The sequence below is a fragment of the Sphaerodactylus townsendi genome, linkage group LG04, assembly GCF_021028975.2.
Source record: "Sphaerodactylus townsendi isolate TG3544 linkage group LG04, MPM_Stown_v2.3, whole genome shotgun sequence".
Lineage (NCBI taxonomy): Eukaryota > Metazoa > Chordata > Lepidosauria > Squamata > Sphaerodactylidae > Sphaerodactylus > Sphaerodactylus townsendi.
Genome location: NC_059428.1, coordinates 86,571,183 through 86,588,502, shown reverse-complemented (window position 1 = coordinate 86,588,502; position 17,320 = coordinate 86,571,183). Strand labels below are relative to the sequence as shown.

Here is a 17,320-nt window from a genome sequence, read left to right as displayed (position 1 = left end):
CGAATCTCCAAGCCTACTTGAAACTAGAAAGATGCTATATAGGATGAGCGATCCTTCTTACTCTAAAGTGTGTAGAGACATTTTTTTAACATTCTTTAGTTGATACATATAATCTATTGAACTGCATGGAAAGCCTTATTCTTAACACATGCTCAAGAATTTTCATTGTTTCAGCCACAGGAACAAGTCTTCAGGCTGGCCTCCTCCTTCAGGAACCTGGAGCTTGAACCAGGGATCTTCCTATGGATGGGAAATGACGGCAAACAGAGATGGCAGAGACTACTTCATTAAGTGAGTAAATGAGCTGTATGCATGGATGACATTTTGATTCAAGCATACATTACGAACATGTGTTGGTTTCAGATATTTCAATGAAGAGGTAGTATAACCTTTTGTGTTCCAAGGGACCGTATGCATTTAAATTTGTTGAACCTTCCATCCAAAAGTCAGAATGCAAAATTATTGAGAACACCAATAATAAAGTAATATTGCAAAATAACAGTATGATTCTAAAAACACTTTCCTGAGTATGTTCCACTAAACAGACTTGCGTAGCATTGCTTTCTAAATCACAGTAATCTTAGAACTACATTTCCCCCCTTTTCTGGTAATCCATTCCATCTAACACATATATTTGCATACTACTAGTATTCGCCTTCACACAAAATCAATATGCTGAAAACATTATCACAATGAAAATACTGCTTAAGCATTTGCTGATTAACCTTTTCCCCTGCGACAAGAAACTGTATTTTAGAAAGGGGAGGTCTAGGTTTATCTGCTAAGATTTAGGTTTTGTGGAAGGGGAAACAACTGGGACGTGTTTATCAATAGTGAGTGTGACCCAGCATTTTAAAAATCTTTTATGATTTGAGCAGGTGATATAATCATGTGAGCAGGTGATATAATCATGTGAGATGAGTGTGATTTAGGACAGATCATTTGATGTTACTATAGAATCTATAGTATATCTGTTGACTCAGGAAATCATATCAGATTCTTTATTATAACCTGACAAGCCTTAAGGTATGCTTATAAAAATGGTATTATGTCTCTGAACTTGCTCATGGAAATGCAGTGTTAACAATTTATTTTTCCTGTGTTGGTAATGGGACTTCATATAAAATTTCATGAGCTTAGTATTATAGAAAATGAGTAACCTACACATTGACTTAGTAGACAGCATGATGTTTCTATTTTTGTTGCATTCCTTGTGTAAGTGTGAGACTGCAGTCTCCACTTTTCTGTGACAATGAAATCATTTAAAATAGAAAAGACAAAAATAACATTGGAACACAAAACAGTGTATCTCCCCACTGAGTTAACCAACTATCACCTACTGTTATGTAGCAAATTGCTGACTATACCTGCCAGCAACTTTCAGGCACAAAGTCAGGCACAAAACCTCATGAGAGAGACACAGTGGTGTATCTCTGTCATAGGGTAAATACTGCATCAGATGTGTGAAGGTAGTCTGTGAAGGCCTGGAATTCAGGTTTCTACTGTAAATGTCAGGTTGGGCTAGTGTTATTGGAAGAGGGGTATGAGCAGAGGCGTGGCTGGGCTAAACTATGCCCGATGCGCATTCTATATTTCACCCCCCATGGCCCCCCTGCGGTGCCCTCCCTACGGCGCCCCTCTTCCCCCTGGCCTGATGGGAACTATACTTCCCAGGAGACCTTGTGAGCCCCAAGGTCTCCTGGGAACTGTAGTTCCTCAAGCCATTTTTACTGCAACAGGCCTTTTGCAGCCTGGAAAAGTTCAAGAAAAAGGAAAGGAACTAAGGTACGTGGGGGAAGGGGGCACTGGGGGGTGCCACCGGGGGGTTTGGGGAAAGAGGGAGGGGCCTGGGGGCAATTTTGCCCCCCCCCAGGCGTGCGCCCAGTGCACGGCACACACACCCGTCCCCTTGTAGCTCCGCCACTGGGTAGGAGCATCTGATGATGTTATAATTTCTTCTTCACTTTATCCACCACTATTTCCTTCAAAAGCACCAAGTGAATCAACTTTAGAAAGTGTAGGATAGATACCTGCAAGATCTGTAGGAGGACAGAAATACCATCCCCATCTATATTGGCTGTGATGCCTCTCTCACTTTCTTACCTGCCCATTCTCAATTTCCAGCCTGGTCACCACTTTCTTTTCCATTTGTCCGCCCTCCCTTGGACACTTTCTGGGACCTCTTCCCTTTTCCCCAGCCCTTAATCTGTTACCAGCCCAGTCCCCTCTTTATTCCTAACTTTCCTGCATCCCAGATCATCACTCAGTTCAGGGGTAGAGGTAAGGCATAGCTGGATCAGGAAGACTGTCCTGGGCATTTTCCCCTTCCTTCCTCCTGCTGCTTACCCCTCCCCGCACACACACATTGTCACTTGCCCCCGCCTGGCCACTTTTCTTCTTCTCACCCTTCCACAGCCTTACAGAGTATCGTTCCTTAACAACCTTTGCTGTGCTTACTTATCCACCTGCACTGCTGCTTCTTCCCTTCCCTGCTACCTCAACACCCACAGTGATGCCCCCACGACCTGCCTGGCTTGCTTGCCTGTCCATATTAATTCCCACTTGCATGCCTATCAGCATCGCCACCGTCTCACTTGGCCTGCCTGCCACCTCCTGGTGCTTGTCACTCATATATTTATATGAGTTGTTAAGCAACTCATAATGGTAATAGAGATCTCACAGCATAGTATCACAAGATCTCATTTCCCCCCAATAATTTTGTTGGGTTTGGGAGGGGGGTTAATAAATTAAGGAAAAGTTTATTGTATACACTGTTATGTATCCATAATAGATTGTTTTCCCATTAACATCACTTGCTTTTGTCACAAAAAATCCAACTATCTAAAACAGATCTGTCTCTGTAAATTTACCAGGTCCTGCTTCAACAGGATTTCCTTGTGTAAATAGACTCTTTTGAATCCAGTCTACTTTACTTTTTATAAAAGCTAGCTAAAGATCTGTCAGAGCTCCAGTCTTATCCTCCAGTGTCAGTCATTCCCCTCCATATGTAGTTCCTATGTAAGAATGTATGCTAAAAGGACTCAGATCTCCTTTTTTATTCTAATGTGTCTGATGAAGGGAGCTTTGATGCTCAGAAGTTTATATCCTGAAATTGTTGTTGATCTCTAAGGTGCTAATGAACTCAAATCTAATTGTTTTACTGAAGATCAACATTGCTACCCTGTGAAATCTTTTGAATGTCTCATTATTTTGGGGCATTTTTTAAAATTATTACACTGAACTTCATATGTTCTCCTTGGGCAAGCTGGGAATTTCTATAAATTTCCAGAGCTTTTTCCCCCTACCACATGCAGCAATATGGAGGATTTCACTTTACCAGGCTTTTCTTCAGACCCTATGGCAATTAGATACAGTTCAAATCTAAATTTGTCTAAATTTCTAGCAATTGGGTGGTAATTGCAAAAACTCCATAGTTACCTTTCTGCTTTTGGCTTGCAACCGGGCCTCAAATCCTTGGATGGAGCTCTTCTTATCTACAATATTCAGCTGCTCCTATTCCTGCTTCAAATCTCTGCTTAGCTTTCCAATTCTGTCTCCAAGTAATAGGGTTCAATAATATCAGGGACACACCAAAGTTGAAGAAAATGTAATAGATTATTGCCAAACACACACACTATTCTCCTAGTGTCCCTTAAAGTTCTATGAGTTCTACAGCCTGTGGCTCCTCCCCTCAGCTTAGCAGGAATCCTCTGTAAACTCCCATCCTCTATGTCCCTATAAGCATCTCCAAATTACTACAATTGCTACAGTTCCATTGGGGAAAGGGAAAGTGTCCTCACCTTTCTCCCAGTTGCCTCTGGGAGCAGCATCTTTACTAGAAATGGCAAGGCACCAGTTGCTCAGTCTTGGAGAGGGGCTTCTCAAATTTGCCAGCAGTGCCACAACAATGCCACTCACTGGTGTGCTTTTGTAGAACACTGGTTCTGGCTTTTCCCAGTTATATTTGGGGCACACAATCTGGCTTGCTTGGCTGCATAGGGTCCTTTGACCTTAAGTTGTACACTCTTACATTATAGCAAAACTGAAAATGAAATCTTATGGCATCATGAAGATAAACAAATATATTATGACAGGAGCTTATATGTATGGAACCCACTTAGAAGATATACTTCATGAATGGTCTATGAACGTTTATGATACAATGAGTCTTTTCAGCCTTAAGGAGCTGGAGGTAAACAATTTGTGATAACTACCGACAATTATGAATTTGAAACCTGGGTTAAATTTGCTAATCCTAACTTGATCTGCATAACAAAGTGTGTATAAAACTCTGCATTCAATATGGATCCCCACAAGCACGGTAGTCTACATTCAAGCTCAGCCTGATGCCACTCTCTGAATCACAACACTTCAATGGGTTTTGATTTGCTACAGTAGCATGGACAATCATTCTTGCTTAAGATGGTTAGTTGCTTCTGCCTTGTGCTCCGTTAAGTATCTTAAAGAAGTAATGCACTAAGTTTCATTTGAATAACTTTTGTTTTGGTTTCCTTTATTGCAATGATTTAAAAAATTGCAAGTGCAATTTTCCTAATTATTTCCCTGAAACTCAAAGAGAGTCATCAACAGACTCTGTCCCCTAACAGCTAATAATGTCTGCAGTGTTCCCTGCTGAAGCTCACAGACATACTCATTGGGGTGTTTTTTTGTCAGACTCAATAAGCAACAAATGGGAAGGTCAGGATCTTTGACTCACATTTACTTGCCTGTTGTCTCATATTCTGAAGTTATTGGCATCTCTTCCTCCCTACTATATCATATTATTGTATTATATACTATATATAATGTATATAACATATATTATACATTTTAGATTATACTGTATCAAGCCAGAGTTTTGCTGTACAGAATATATATCAAGACAGAAGAAGGCTTGGTTTGTAACTGGCCTTGATTTGCAACTGGGTCTGTGCAAGCAGAACTGGGCTATCTCCAGTTCAAAGTTCAAAGACCTTTATTAGGCATTAAAACATAGCAGAACTAAGTAATCCAAATACAGTTTAACGAGATAAAACAGGTACTCCTGTTTCATAAAGTGCATACTTCAGAGCAAAAGAGGAACCCAGGAAATTATTTCGTAATAGTGAGCAAGAATTTGGCCACTATGTCCAGTTGCTTGGGATTCTCTGTATTCAGAAGATAGTTCAATTTAAGATTAAAAAGGCTTGGATGGACCAGTAAGGGATCACCTAAAAACAGGTTTGGTCTAAAATTGTTGAATTTTAGAAAGACTAATAAAATGTGCTCCAATGACTCCTCAGAGGTCTGACAGTATTCACAGGTACGCTTTTGCTGTGAAGGTACTGTGAATCTCTCTGGGGAAAAGGTTAGTGGAAATGTGTTGGTTCTCGCTCTGGTAAATATGCAGCTCAACTTAGGGTCAGACAAAATGTTTAAGTATGCAGCTGTCTTGCATTTCCCAAGCATGATGTTAAAATGGAGGGGGGAGAACAAGCTCCTTGCTTTACTAACTAAATATTGGTGTTCCTGATCAAATAGCCGTACCTTGATACAATGTCGTATCTCGCTAGGAGAAAGCATAAGGAGCTGGTCCCAAGAAAGACCCAGGGAGGAAATCTTTGATTTGATATGAGCCCACCAGGTAAAAGATTGAAGTTCGTGGAGGGTGCAATAAATGAGACTATTAGGGTTATTAAGGAAACATAACCGAATCCAAAATTTAAAGGTGGCCCACCATGCTTTTGTTTCCAAGAGGTGTAGTCCTGCCTCGAGGCAGAGTGCAGCGTAGGGTACGCCCTCCCCAAAAAACTTATGTAAAATTTTTGATTGTATTCGCTCCAAGGATATATGCCAGGCTTAGATCCATAGGGAAACTTTGGGGGAGCCTTTGGGGGAGCCTTTGGGGGAGGGCGGTATATAAATATGATAAATAAATAAAACCCCATATAGAAGTTGTTGGGACACCTTGGCATTAAATACCCTTAAAGCGACCGGAATAAATCTGCCACCCTTGGTAAAGAAAAACCTTTCAATGGCAGCGGAGGTGATTTGACAGCTCTTGGCAACAGTTTCCCTATGTTTGACCCAACTAGATTTGTGATGGAAATTAATGCCCAAATATTTGAAGAACTTAACCTGTTCAATAGAGTCATTATCTAAGTGCCAGTTAGAGATCTTGAAGGTACTTGAAAAGACCATGATCTTAAATTTGAGAGGGTTAATTGACAGCAGGTTGTTATTGCAATATTCGCTGCATTTATGTAGGAGGCGAGATAGACCAACCTTGGAGCGAGATAGTAAGAGCGCATCATCAACATAAAGCAGAATTGGCAGTGGCATGTTCCCTAACAAGGGACAGTGTGAGTCAATTGTTCTCAAAGTAGGGGCAAGGTTGTTTAAAAACAAATTGAACAGGAAGGGGGCCATAACGCAACCTTGTTTGACTCCTTTGGTTACTCTAATTTTGGGGGTCAATAGGCCAAGAGGCAGGCATTTCATTTGACAGGTTTTGTTAGTGTGCAAGGCTTTTATAAGCGCTAAAAGTTTGGGATCAATTTCCAGTGCCTCCAGTTTCTGCCAGAGGAGCTCTCTTATGACTGAATCAAAAGCCCCTTTTAGATCAATAAAGGCAGTATAGAGGTTAACTTTACCTCTCTTGGTGTATTTGGAGATATGTATTTGGAGATGGTGTATTTGGAGATTTATCATTGACCTCAGACAGTGCTGGCAGCCCAGTACACTGATGTTAGCTGGTGACTTTAATGCAAGGATTGGCTATCTCCATTTATGTTTCTGCTTGCACATTCAAGCCTAAAAATACAACATTCAGTTTTTGTTGTTGAAGAGCCTACTGTTATGCTCCATATGTTGAGAAAAAGGGTGCTCTGGTCATGTGTATGCTAAGAGGAGCAGCAAGATATGGTCATTCTGTTAGAGGCGTAGCAAGGGAGGAAAGCGCCTGGTGCAATGGTGTGTCCACCGCCCCCGCCCCACCCCCACAGGGGCACACACCTGATGTGTTGTGCCCTCCCTGCCCCCTTGGAGCTATGCCTCTGCATTCTGGTATTGCCCCAATGTACCAAGCGTGCAATTCAAAGGGTCCTTATTGCTGCATTGGGATTAATGGTGGGATCTCCGATCTGGAAATGTTAAGAGCTACTGTGTGATGAACGGATGGTTTCCTTTATGGTACTTGATGTGAATGTGAATCTTTCATAGTGGGTCAAGAAGGTGATATGAATGTAGTGTTCAGTATTTTTTAAGGATCAATTATATTTTCAATGTGCAATCTAGAGATTGCTAAAGTGGATTTTACTCATTTTGTTTAATCAAATTAATAAAAATTAATCCTTAATTTAAAGGGTTGAAATTTTAAACAAAGGACACTTTTAGAGGAATGTCTGTTTTGGCAGGGTGAAGGCAATTCCCTTCTGTAAAATAAATAAATTAAAATATTCCTTGCTGTGTCACTGCATAATTCTAATGTCACATTTTATAGAACTGAGGGATATGTCAGTGTAAACAAATGCCTTCCTGTATCAAAAATGCTTCCTGGTTCTCTGTAATTCCATCTGTTTCCTTGCAGCTCTAAATGCAAATGTCTTTACCAGCTGCTGAACCCTTTGTGGTTTCATTGTGGTAATACAAAGGCTTTCCTATGGCCACTCTATAACGTTGTCTGCTTTCTCATACCTGAAGATGGCAGGGAAGGATGCCTCATGTAAGGAGTATAAGGTGTTAGTTACTCCACTGATGCCCCTGACCCGGCAGACCCACTTAACGTTATTCCTCAAAGTTTCTGTCTTCCAGAGCCAACTTTCATGAAGATCCATGGGATGGGGGGGGGGGGGGTTCCTTTCCCCTAATGGTAGATCTGCATTCTTGTTTTGTTGTAGATATTTTTACTAAATGGGAGATTTGTAATATATTTGGTCATTGACTGTAAATAAAGTCTTCTCCTTCTCCTTCTCCTTCTCCTTCTCCTTCTCCTTCTCCTTCTCCTTCTCCTTCTCCTTCTCCTCCTCCTCCTCCTCCTCCTCCTCCTCCTCCTCCTCCTCCTTCTTCTTCTTCTTCTTCTTCTTCTTCTTCTTCTTCTTCTTCTTCTTCTTCTTCTTCTTCTTCTTCTTCTTCTTCTTCTTCTTCTTCTTCTTCTTCTTCTTCTTCTTCTTCCCCCCCTAATGGAAAAATGCTTGGATCCAACCCATTGAATGACATTTTCAAATGTAAAAAGAAACCATAATGAAAACATATTCATGGCTATGATCAAATGATAAATCACAGCTTGATGCAGACACATTTGTGAATATGGTTTGAGAGTGGGTATGGAGAATGTGAGCATTTGCTGAATATATATTAGAAAAATAGTGACACAATTTACCAAACATTAACATAGAAGCTGCTAGAGAGATCATTATGCAAAATTACAAGTATAAACTTTCTGTGCTGTGATATCCTAGCTGCCTTAGATTTTTTTTTAATGAGTAGGGATTTATGAGCTGAAACAAATTAGCTTTGACATTTGATATACTTAATAAAATGGTGTGGTCTGCGCTAACGTCTTGATAAGGTTAATGCTGTAGTTCTTCTTTGAGTACTGACTGAGTCACTGTCAGAGTCACAATCAGCAAAAAAAAGAATACCCTGACTACAATGTGAACAAGATAAGAATCACTTAAGCAGCAGGGCTGTGCTGGTAGCATTCTTGTGAATTTGGATGCTTTTGCTATTATTTCTTCACCATCTCACTTTTTAAAAAAGGACCTCTAGATGTACGTGGCCAGCTCAGGCAACAAATTCTGCTTATGAAAAGCTCCCAGTGAAATTAAAAGCACCACTAGAATACTAATCTCAGGTGTCTCATTGCTAGACTGTATAGCTATTGTGTGGGTTTACACACCACCACTCATTCCTTTCTTAGTCCTCTGGCATGCATAAATGACTCAGGAAGGCTCAGTATCTCACTTCATGTCAAGCTTTACAAATACTCAAAATCTTTTGGTGATTTCATGTGCTGTAATGACCCAGTTTGCTTTTATAAGCACACATTTTACTGTTTCATTTATATTATTTGGAGGTCACGTTTTTATGGTTTTTACTTTGGTTTGGTTTTTTCCTCTGGAGAGTCAGTAAACCCATTTTCTAAATAAATAAATAGTTTTAAAGTCTGGTAGTTTCAAATATCTGCTGAGCCAAGAACAAATGTATAGATTTTTTTGTGCTTGTGGGTTGGAGGGTGTGGGTGGAATTCAGTAATACTTATGGCCCTTTCTTTCATTGTGTTTGTTTTTATATGCATTGTACACAAACCTGAATTATGAATCATAACATTTGTGAAGTTGGTAAAAGTGCATGTGTTCACATGAATGTATTCACATCCACATTAGAATCTTCTACTGTTCCATCACACACAATGGAGGTGAATTATTGGATCTCTCTCAATATTATTATTTGTATACAAAAAGATGAATGTATTATTTGATGGATATGTTACAAAGATTGAGATGTTATTTGATCCAAATAAACCTAGTGATTATCATCAGCATAAGTTGTACATTAAAAAAATACTTTGTGTATACCTCATCCAACAAAGGCAGTTCTAGCTCTCCTCCCCCACTGGCGTAATGCCCATTGGGCAAGGTGGGCAGCTGCCCAGGGCATCACCTTGTGGGAGGCATTAAAATGCTGGGTTCGGTTTTGGGTATTTTAGTGGTTTTCCATTTTTGGCCTGCAGGGGGCGTGGTTTTTAGGCTAGCAGCACCAAAATTTCAGCGTATCATCAGGAGACTGTCTTTATGCTACCCCCCAAGTTTGGTGAGGTTTGGTTCAGGGAGTCCAAAGTTATGGACTCCCAAAGGGGGTGCCCCTATCCCCCATTGTTTCCAATGGGAGCTAATAGGAGATGGGGGCTACAGTTTTGAAGGTCCATAACTTTGGCCCTCCTGAACCAAACTGCACCAAACTTGGGGGAAATCATTAGGGCAGTCCCCTGATGAGACCCTGAAAGCTTTGAGACTGTGCCTTCAAAAATGTGCCCCCCCAGTCTGCAACCCCCATTGATAGCAATGCAGAAAACTCAATGCAGAACAAAGATTCTTGGTCAAATTTCTGGGATGTTCCTGCAGGGGGAGCATTTTTTGATGTATCGGCACCAAAATTTCAGGGTATCATCTGGAGACTGTCATGATGGCACCCCCAATGTTTGGTGCAGTTTGGTTCAGGGGGTCCAAAGTTATGGACCCTCAAAAGGGTAGCTCCATCTCCTATTAGCTCCCATTGGAAACAATGGGGGATGGGGCACCCCCTTTGGGAGTCCATAACTTTGGGACTCCTTGAACCAAACCTCACCAAACCTGGGGGGTAGCATAAGGACAGTCTCCTGATGATACGCTGAAATTTTGGTGCTGATATGTCTAAAAACTTCACCCCCTGTAGGCACCAATGTCCTGGTGCAAAAAATTTTTTTGGTTGTGGTGGAGTGGCCGCCCATGGGGGAGGGCATCCAACTCAGGTTTTGCCCAGGGCTACAGTTTGCCCAGGGCTGCCTCGTTACGCTCCTGTCCTCCCCCCCTCCCCACAGCCTACCCATAGGATCTCCATCTTTGAAGGACTGAGTCTCAACCTACAGTGCTTCAACCAACCAGATATGGCTTCACAAACTGCCTTTGTTGGATGAGGTGGAACTTACACCTGTTCCTTCCATCAAGAGCCTTGGAGTCTTCCTGAAGTCCTCCCTTTCTATGGAGGCCCAGGTGACCCATACAGCAAAGATTGAATTTTGTCATCTTCGCCAGGCTTGGCAGCTGGCTCCCTACCTCTCCCAAAAGGATCCATGCAATGGTCACTTCCAAGCTGGACTACTGTAACTCTCTCTATGTGGGCCTTCCCTTGCATCTAATCCGTAAACTGAAATTGGTGCAGCATGCAGCGGCATGGCTTTTAACCCAGCAGGGAGCATATCACCCAGCTGCATTGGCTCCTGATTGAGTTCTGGGTTGTATTCAAGGTGCTGGTGTTGACCTTTAAGGCCCATCGCAACCTGGGACCTGCATACCTTCGGGATTACATCTTCCCGTGTTGCCTCAACCATATTTTACATTCTTTTTATTCTAACTTGCTGGTGGCCCCTGGCCCTTCTTATCTTTGGCCAGCCTCAACCAGAGCCAGGCCTTTTTAGCTCTGTCTCCAGCCTGGTGGAATGCTCTGTCTCCATCCACCAGGGCCCTATGGGACTTGGGACAGTTCTGCAGGGCCTGTAGGCAGAGCTGTTCTGCTCAGCCTTTGGTTAAGGCTGGCTGAGATTATCAAATGATCGATTAGATGGCCCCCTAGATTGCCAGCTGCCTGTTTCTCTTGAGAAGAGGAGATTAGGGTTTTTATTCTAATCACCACTTTGAAGAAGTTTGAATGCTTAATTTTGTTTTAATTAATTAATGTTTTAATTTTGTGAGCCGCTCTGAGCCTTTGGGGAGAACAGCATATACATTTAAATATAAATAAATAAAACCATAATTGTCTAAGGAGTAGAACGTCTGACAACAACCCCCCCCCCCCCGCAAATCACCACACAGGACTCATTTGCCTCACAATCCTACTCGCATGACCCACCTTTCTTCAGTGCCCATGTTATCTGCCCAAAGCCTCCCAGCACCAGACCTGTCCCCTGTGCCTTTCATCCTTTCCAAAGGCCCCAACATCTCACAAAGCACGAGACCTGTCCCCCATGCCTTTCTTCTTTTCCAATACCCCCTGTGCCTTTCTTCCTTTCCAATGGCCCCCAATGCCTCACAAAGCACCAGACCTGCTCCTGTGCCTTTCTTCCTTTTTGCTGCCTGCCCATTGCCTCACAGTGCTACTCACATGGCCTGCCTTTTCTCCAATGCCCGTGTTGCTGCCTGAAACCTCCCAATGGTGCCTGGTGCTTCAGAAACCTACCTGATGCTGCCAAACACCTCCAAACCCTCCCCATAGCCACTTGGCAAGAACTTTTCCCCTCAACAAACCTGATGGGATTTTTTCTTCATGTGGCTTGGTAGTTTTAGTACAAATGGTTTCTTCATGTGGCGTGGTTGATGTAGGTAGGCCATATTGTTAAACAGCATGCAGCGGCATGGCTTAAACAAGCTGGAGTTTTCACTTCATGTGGCATTTCTTTGGAGAGTGGGCTGCATGGCTGGGTTGTGGTTGGCCACATTCTTGGGTAAAGCTGCAGTTCTTTCTTCATTTTTTAAACAAAAACATACCATACACCAACTACTCACCATCCTCCAGGTGAGGCCTGGAGATCTGCACATACAACTGATCTCCAGACCACTGAAACCACTTCCCCTGGGCCAAATGACTGTTTGCAGGGTGGAGTGCATGGCTGGGTTCTGGTTGGGCACATGGTTGGGCAAAGCTACAGTTTTCCAGACCAGTCAAACCACTTCCCCTAACAATGGTGACCTCCCATTCACATTAAGAAGACAACAATTCCCAGTAAAACTTTCCTTTGCTGTGACCTTTAATAAATCTCAAGGTAAAAACCACAAACATTTGGTTAGTTAATTAGTTGGTTACTTAATAGAACCAGTGTTCAGCCATGGACAACTTTATCTTGCATTGTCAAGAGACTGACCCTTTGCCAATGTCAAAGTGCAAATTGTCCATGAACCACAACAAGTAAAATTACTTCCCAGTTCTGAAAAAATCTTTACAAAAATCGTTGTATACAAAGAAATCTTAGAATATTCACTAGGGAACTAAACTGATCCAGCTTCGCTGATTTGCCCACCACCAATAGCTGTCTAGAGTCCATTGTATTGTTTAGCACAATGGGCTTAACTACTAGTTTGGATATAAATGGCATGTATTATAAGTTCTGACTACACCTTAGTATGAGAAGTAGAAAAGAACAGGGACGTTTTTACTGTCTCCTTTCTGCTTAGATGTATTCCTTTCTTCATGTGTTCATTTTACAACTCATGCTTGAGCTTCTACATTATTTCAGTTCCCCATGGATACCTTTCAGTGTTGAAAAATAGCACTGGTTACAGTTCTATGCCCTGTGTGGTATAGTAAAATCTATTACCTCACTGTGGTTAAGCACATGTGTAAGTAAGTGCAGCACTGCATCTTTTAGAGCACAGTATGTGTATTAACATTCGGCTCACTGAAGCCTGATTTAAACAACAGTCCTCATGGAGTACACCAAGAAGTACTTACCTGCATAAATTTTCCATACATTTGGTATAACATTTAAATCTTTCCCATCTGTATGCCTGCTCAAATGGCACTTGGGCCATTTCTCTCTGCCTTAGAAGTACTTTTTGTCTGCAGGCTTGCAGCTGAGGCATTTTAAGTTACAACTGATGCTCTGTAATATAGAGGCGTAAATTAACCAGCCTAACACAGCGACTGCAGTATATGAGTAGTGCATTAAATATGGAAGTGACATGCTTGGGGAAGAGTGCTTAAACATGGCCCTTTGAGAGGTCTCTGCTGATACAGAGAACAGCGCTGCAGCAAAGATTACATATAGTTAGAATAATTTGTGACGATGGGTTGCATTATTCAGTGTGGAAAAATTGGCAGGGTTGATAGGCTCCTTGTTAAAAGACCTCCCCTTCCCCACAGACACAGAGACAATTATTGCTTCTTTTTTTTGAAAAAAATAAAGGTATTATGCAGCAATTTTTTAAAAACAAAGGATATTTAGAATGGCTTCAGTACCTGTATTTACTAATACGTTGTAGTGATATCACAGTTTCAATTCTCTGTTTTCCTAAAACATAATCTACTGTTAGCATTCCGCCTTTTACTCACTTCAAGAATGTAAGTCAAGTTAAACAGCCCTGCCAAGGCAGGTCAGTATTTTACCATAAATGCAAGTTATAGGTTATTAGCTATTTACATTTGAACCAATGGATTTGGACAATAGCATCTCTCAAGTCATTGAACACTCTGAAAAATTGCTTTGGCATCAGACTCACTATAAATAGTAGTTGCTAAACGCAGTCTGTTACAATATGATGGATGACAGCTCTGCCAAAAAGCCATTTTGCAACCATCGGAAAGCAGCTGCAGAAATGTATTTTCTCATTTATTTATGGGAAGAAATGGTCACGAAAACAATTTTCTTTCAAGAACCTCACCCCTATCAAAATGGGCTATAAATGTATGACCAGAAGGTTCAATGCATCAACATTAGTTTATTGATATTTTGAGGTTTACACAATTGCACAAATAAGTATTGTAATAGCAAGTGACTGAACCTAACCCAGTTTGCATACTTTCATCTTCTTCTGCCTGTATGTTATGATCCTGCCTGCTACCACTCATCTTCCCTCTTGATTGAACCTTCACTTTGAGTTTGGTCCCATTTTCATTAGTGCTCCACACCACCTTCTGTAAATAATGTAAATCCATTCTGTTCCGGTAGTCATTGTACAGCTAAAAGGACTGTCTTGAGGACAACTTATACTGTTCCATATTCTTAATGTTGATTTAATGATTTATTACTCTGCAGGTTGGACTGTTCTAAGCCACCTTGAACTACTGCTGTTGGTGGAAAAGGCAGCATATTAATGATTTTAATGATATAAATTGGACCATATTAAATGGAACCCTCCCAGTTTAACATTATATAACTCTTGTGACTAGATTATGTTCTGTTTTATGATCTGTTAAGCATAACTACTCAGGCCAAACCTGCTGTGGCAGTTATCCCAATCATACCATCCTACGTATGTTACTGGCCAGACAACAGTAGTAGCTTCTATGAGCAACAGAAAGTCAGAAGCCAAGGACAAGGGGTATGCAGCTTTAGGAACTGTATTCATCATTCCATTGTGGAACATTGTGGATCGTTTCTAATCTCAGTGTTAACTTTGGTGATTATTGTATGTACTCTCTTGAAGAGTCCAAGAATACACTGACTGGAGTCCATATTGACTTTTAAAACCATGTGTGATATAACCCCTTGTGTTTTAAATAATTTTTTCTTCCCTCATCACCACTATCACTCCTAAGACTTTTGACTTGTCTCTAGCTGTTTTTCTATCCCACACTGAAGATGTTTGGGAATCTGTCAAAAAACTTTTTTTCTTTTCTAATAGTCAGAAATATGGCACAAGAAAAGCTTAATGAAATAAAAATACAAAACTTTTATTTATCTCTTTAAGGAAAATAGAAAATCAGGTTTTCAGGGAGTTTTCAGAAAATAAATTTGGCAGATGGTACAGTGGTGTAGGTGGGAAGTGGCACCCAGGGCAAAATGGTACCTGAGCCCCACTGCTCCCTGTAGCACCCCGCCCCCACCCCCAAAAGCAGCCTGTTGAAAAAGCAGCCTGGTGGGAACTACACTTCCCAGGAGACCTTGTGAGCCCCAACTCCTGCAGAGGCTTCCCTGGAGGAGAGGCGCTGCAAGACCGCAGCGTTTGATGTGATCGACCACGATCTTTTGACCCACCGCCTGGCTGTTTCCGGGGTACGGGGCACTGTCCTTCAGTGGATCATCTCGTTTCTCCGGGACCAGAGTCAGCAAGTGTGGTGTGGGGACCAAGCTTCCCAGAAGTGCCCGCTTTATTGCAGTGTACCCAGTGGTGGGATTCAAAAATTTTAACAACAGGTTCCGATGGTGGTGGGGCCAACGGGACCAGGAGGGGAGTGACACGGTGGGGGCGTGGCCTGGGCGTTCTGGGGGCGGGGCATTCCAGAGCAGGGTGGGCAGTGCTGCGGCAGGGGCGCAGGGTCTGCGCGCCCCAGGTGCAGTTCCCCCTCACTCCTGGCCTCTGGATTTTCTTCTGTACCTCCCTCCAGTACTGTTGTTGGTGCACTTTCACCAGTTTTCTTGCTTCCAGTGCTCCTCCCTCATGCGGCAGAACTTAGCCTCTACAAACCGGAAAGTAGAAGGTCACATTTCCTTTTAACAGCGACGTATCTAGGGAAAATGGAGTCTCGGGACAAAATCTGAGTTTTAAGGCCCCCACCCCCCATCGGTGGCTGCCCTCTCCCACCATGACAAAACAATGATTTTTTTTGCCCCAGGTCATATCAAAGTCACAATCACATTATAGAACATGCCCCAACTCACAAATCTGAACACAGCAATGAATGCATACACAGAAGGCTCAAATTTGTTGACAACATTTTCAAACTGCCTTCAAAATGTTTTATTACTGCCGCGGAATACGCTTTATGGAATTATATCCATCATCTCCCAATTGCCTCCCCCCCCAACATTGGAAACACAGCCCAGAGCCAGGGAGGGAGGGAGGACAGGGACAAATCCCCAAGTCATGTTTTTTTCTACAGAAGTTGCAATAATACTGGGAATTTTAATACCGACAATGCTCTTAGTCTTAACTTTCCCAGTCCCAGGCTCTAGCACTGCTTTTCCTAGTTCTACCTTAACTCTGCCCATCAACTGACACTAACTTCAAGGCATACCTCATCACACACATTGCGTAAAAACACGCATTCTTTGTGAGTCCGTTGCAAAGACTATCAAGACAATCTTGCTTGGCATACAATCAAGGAACAAGCAGAAACATGAACGCGAAGATAGCCAAAACACTAAATTTTTTTCAAAGAGCTTATAGCGGGTGATATGCAGTGCAAGCTTTTGGTTAGGATCTGGGATACCCAAAGTAGCTTACGACATTATCCCTTCTGATGACAGTGCCTGGTCCAGTTTCCATATCAGAGTGGGAATTCACACTTGGGTCTCCCAGATCCTAACCACTTCATCATAACTGAAACTTTCCTGGTAGTAATGCCCCTACGCCAATTCCAGTCTACTTTATTTAATGCATTTATTTTATACAGTTTTACATGCCACCCTTCTAGCCTCCCAGGCTCAGGGAAGTTTCAGTGTATAATAAACAATAAAATCATCACATTAAATACTATTTAAAACACAGATTGAACTAAAAACATCCATCTTAAATTCATTAAAAGTCTAAATCTTAATACATTTTTTGGCTTATCACTGTAACAGAATAATTCCTTTCTCAACTGGGTCAAAGGTGGACCCTGTTTTTAATATAAAAGGTAATGCAGCCTGCATTTTGGCTGCTCTGTGCTATAATATTCAAGTGTGCAGGAACAGCTGGGTACACAGGTCTGTTACAACCCACCCCTCTGTTACAAAACATTTCCCCAAACTGTACCTCGCAGCAACGGTAACAGGATGGTAACAGGAGAAAAAATAAATCTCTCTACAACACATAGTTCTCTGCTCTTCTATTTAAGATGGGACTCTTGTACCAGCCTTAGGGAAAATAGACTGTTATGGTCATGCTAGGGAAGAACATAATTGTTTATATATATTTCTTTCCATTGTGCACAAATAGCAAAGCTC

The 17,320-nt window shown here is 41.9% G+C and overlaps 1 protein-coding gene across 4 annotated transcripts in view; it reads left to right on the top strand.

Annotated features, from left to right (window-relative positions):
• Positions 1 to 17,320, top strand: part of FRMPD4 (FERM and PDZ domain containing 4) — a 263,554-nt gene that overhangs the window by 155,302 nt on the left and 90,932 nt on the right. For all 4 annotated transcript variants that reach the window (XM_048492800.1, XM_048492799.1, XM_048492802.1 and 1 more), the window contains exon 2: positions 175 to 291. In XM_048492800.1, coding sequence (XP_048348757.1) covers positions 175 to 291 — 117 coding nt within the window. The remainder of the gene's footprint in view (positions 1 to 174; positions 292 to 17,320) is intronic.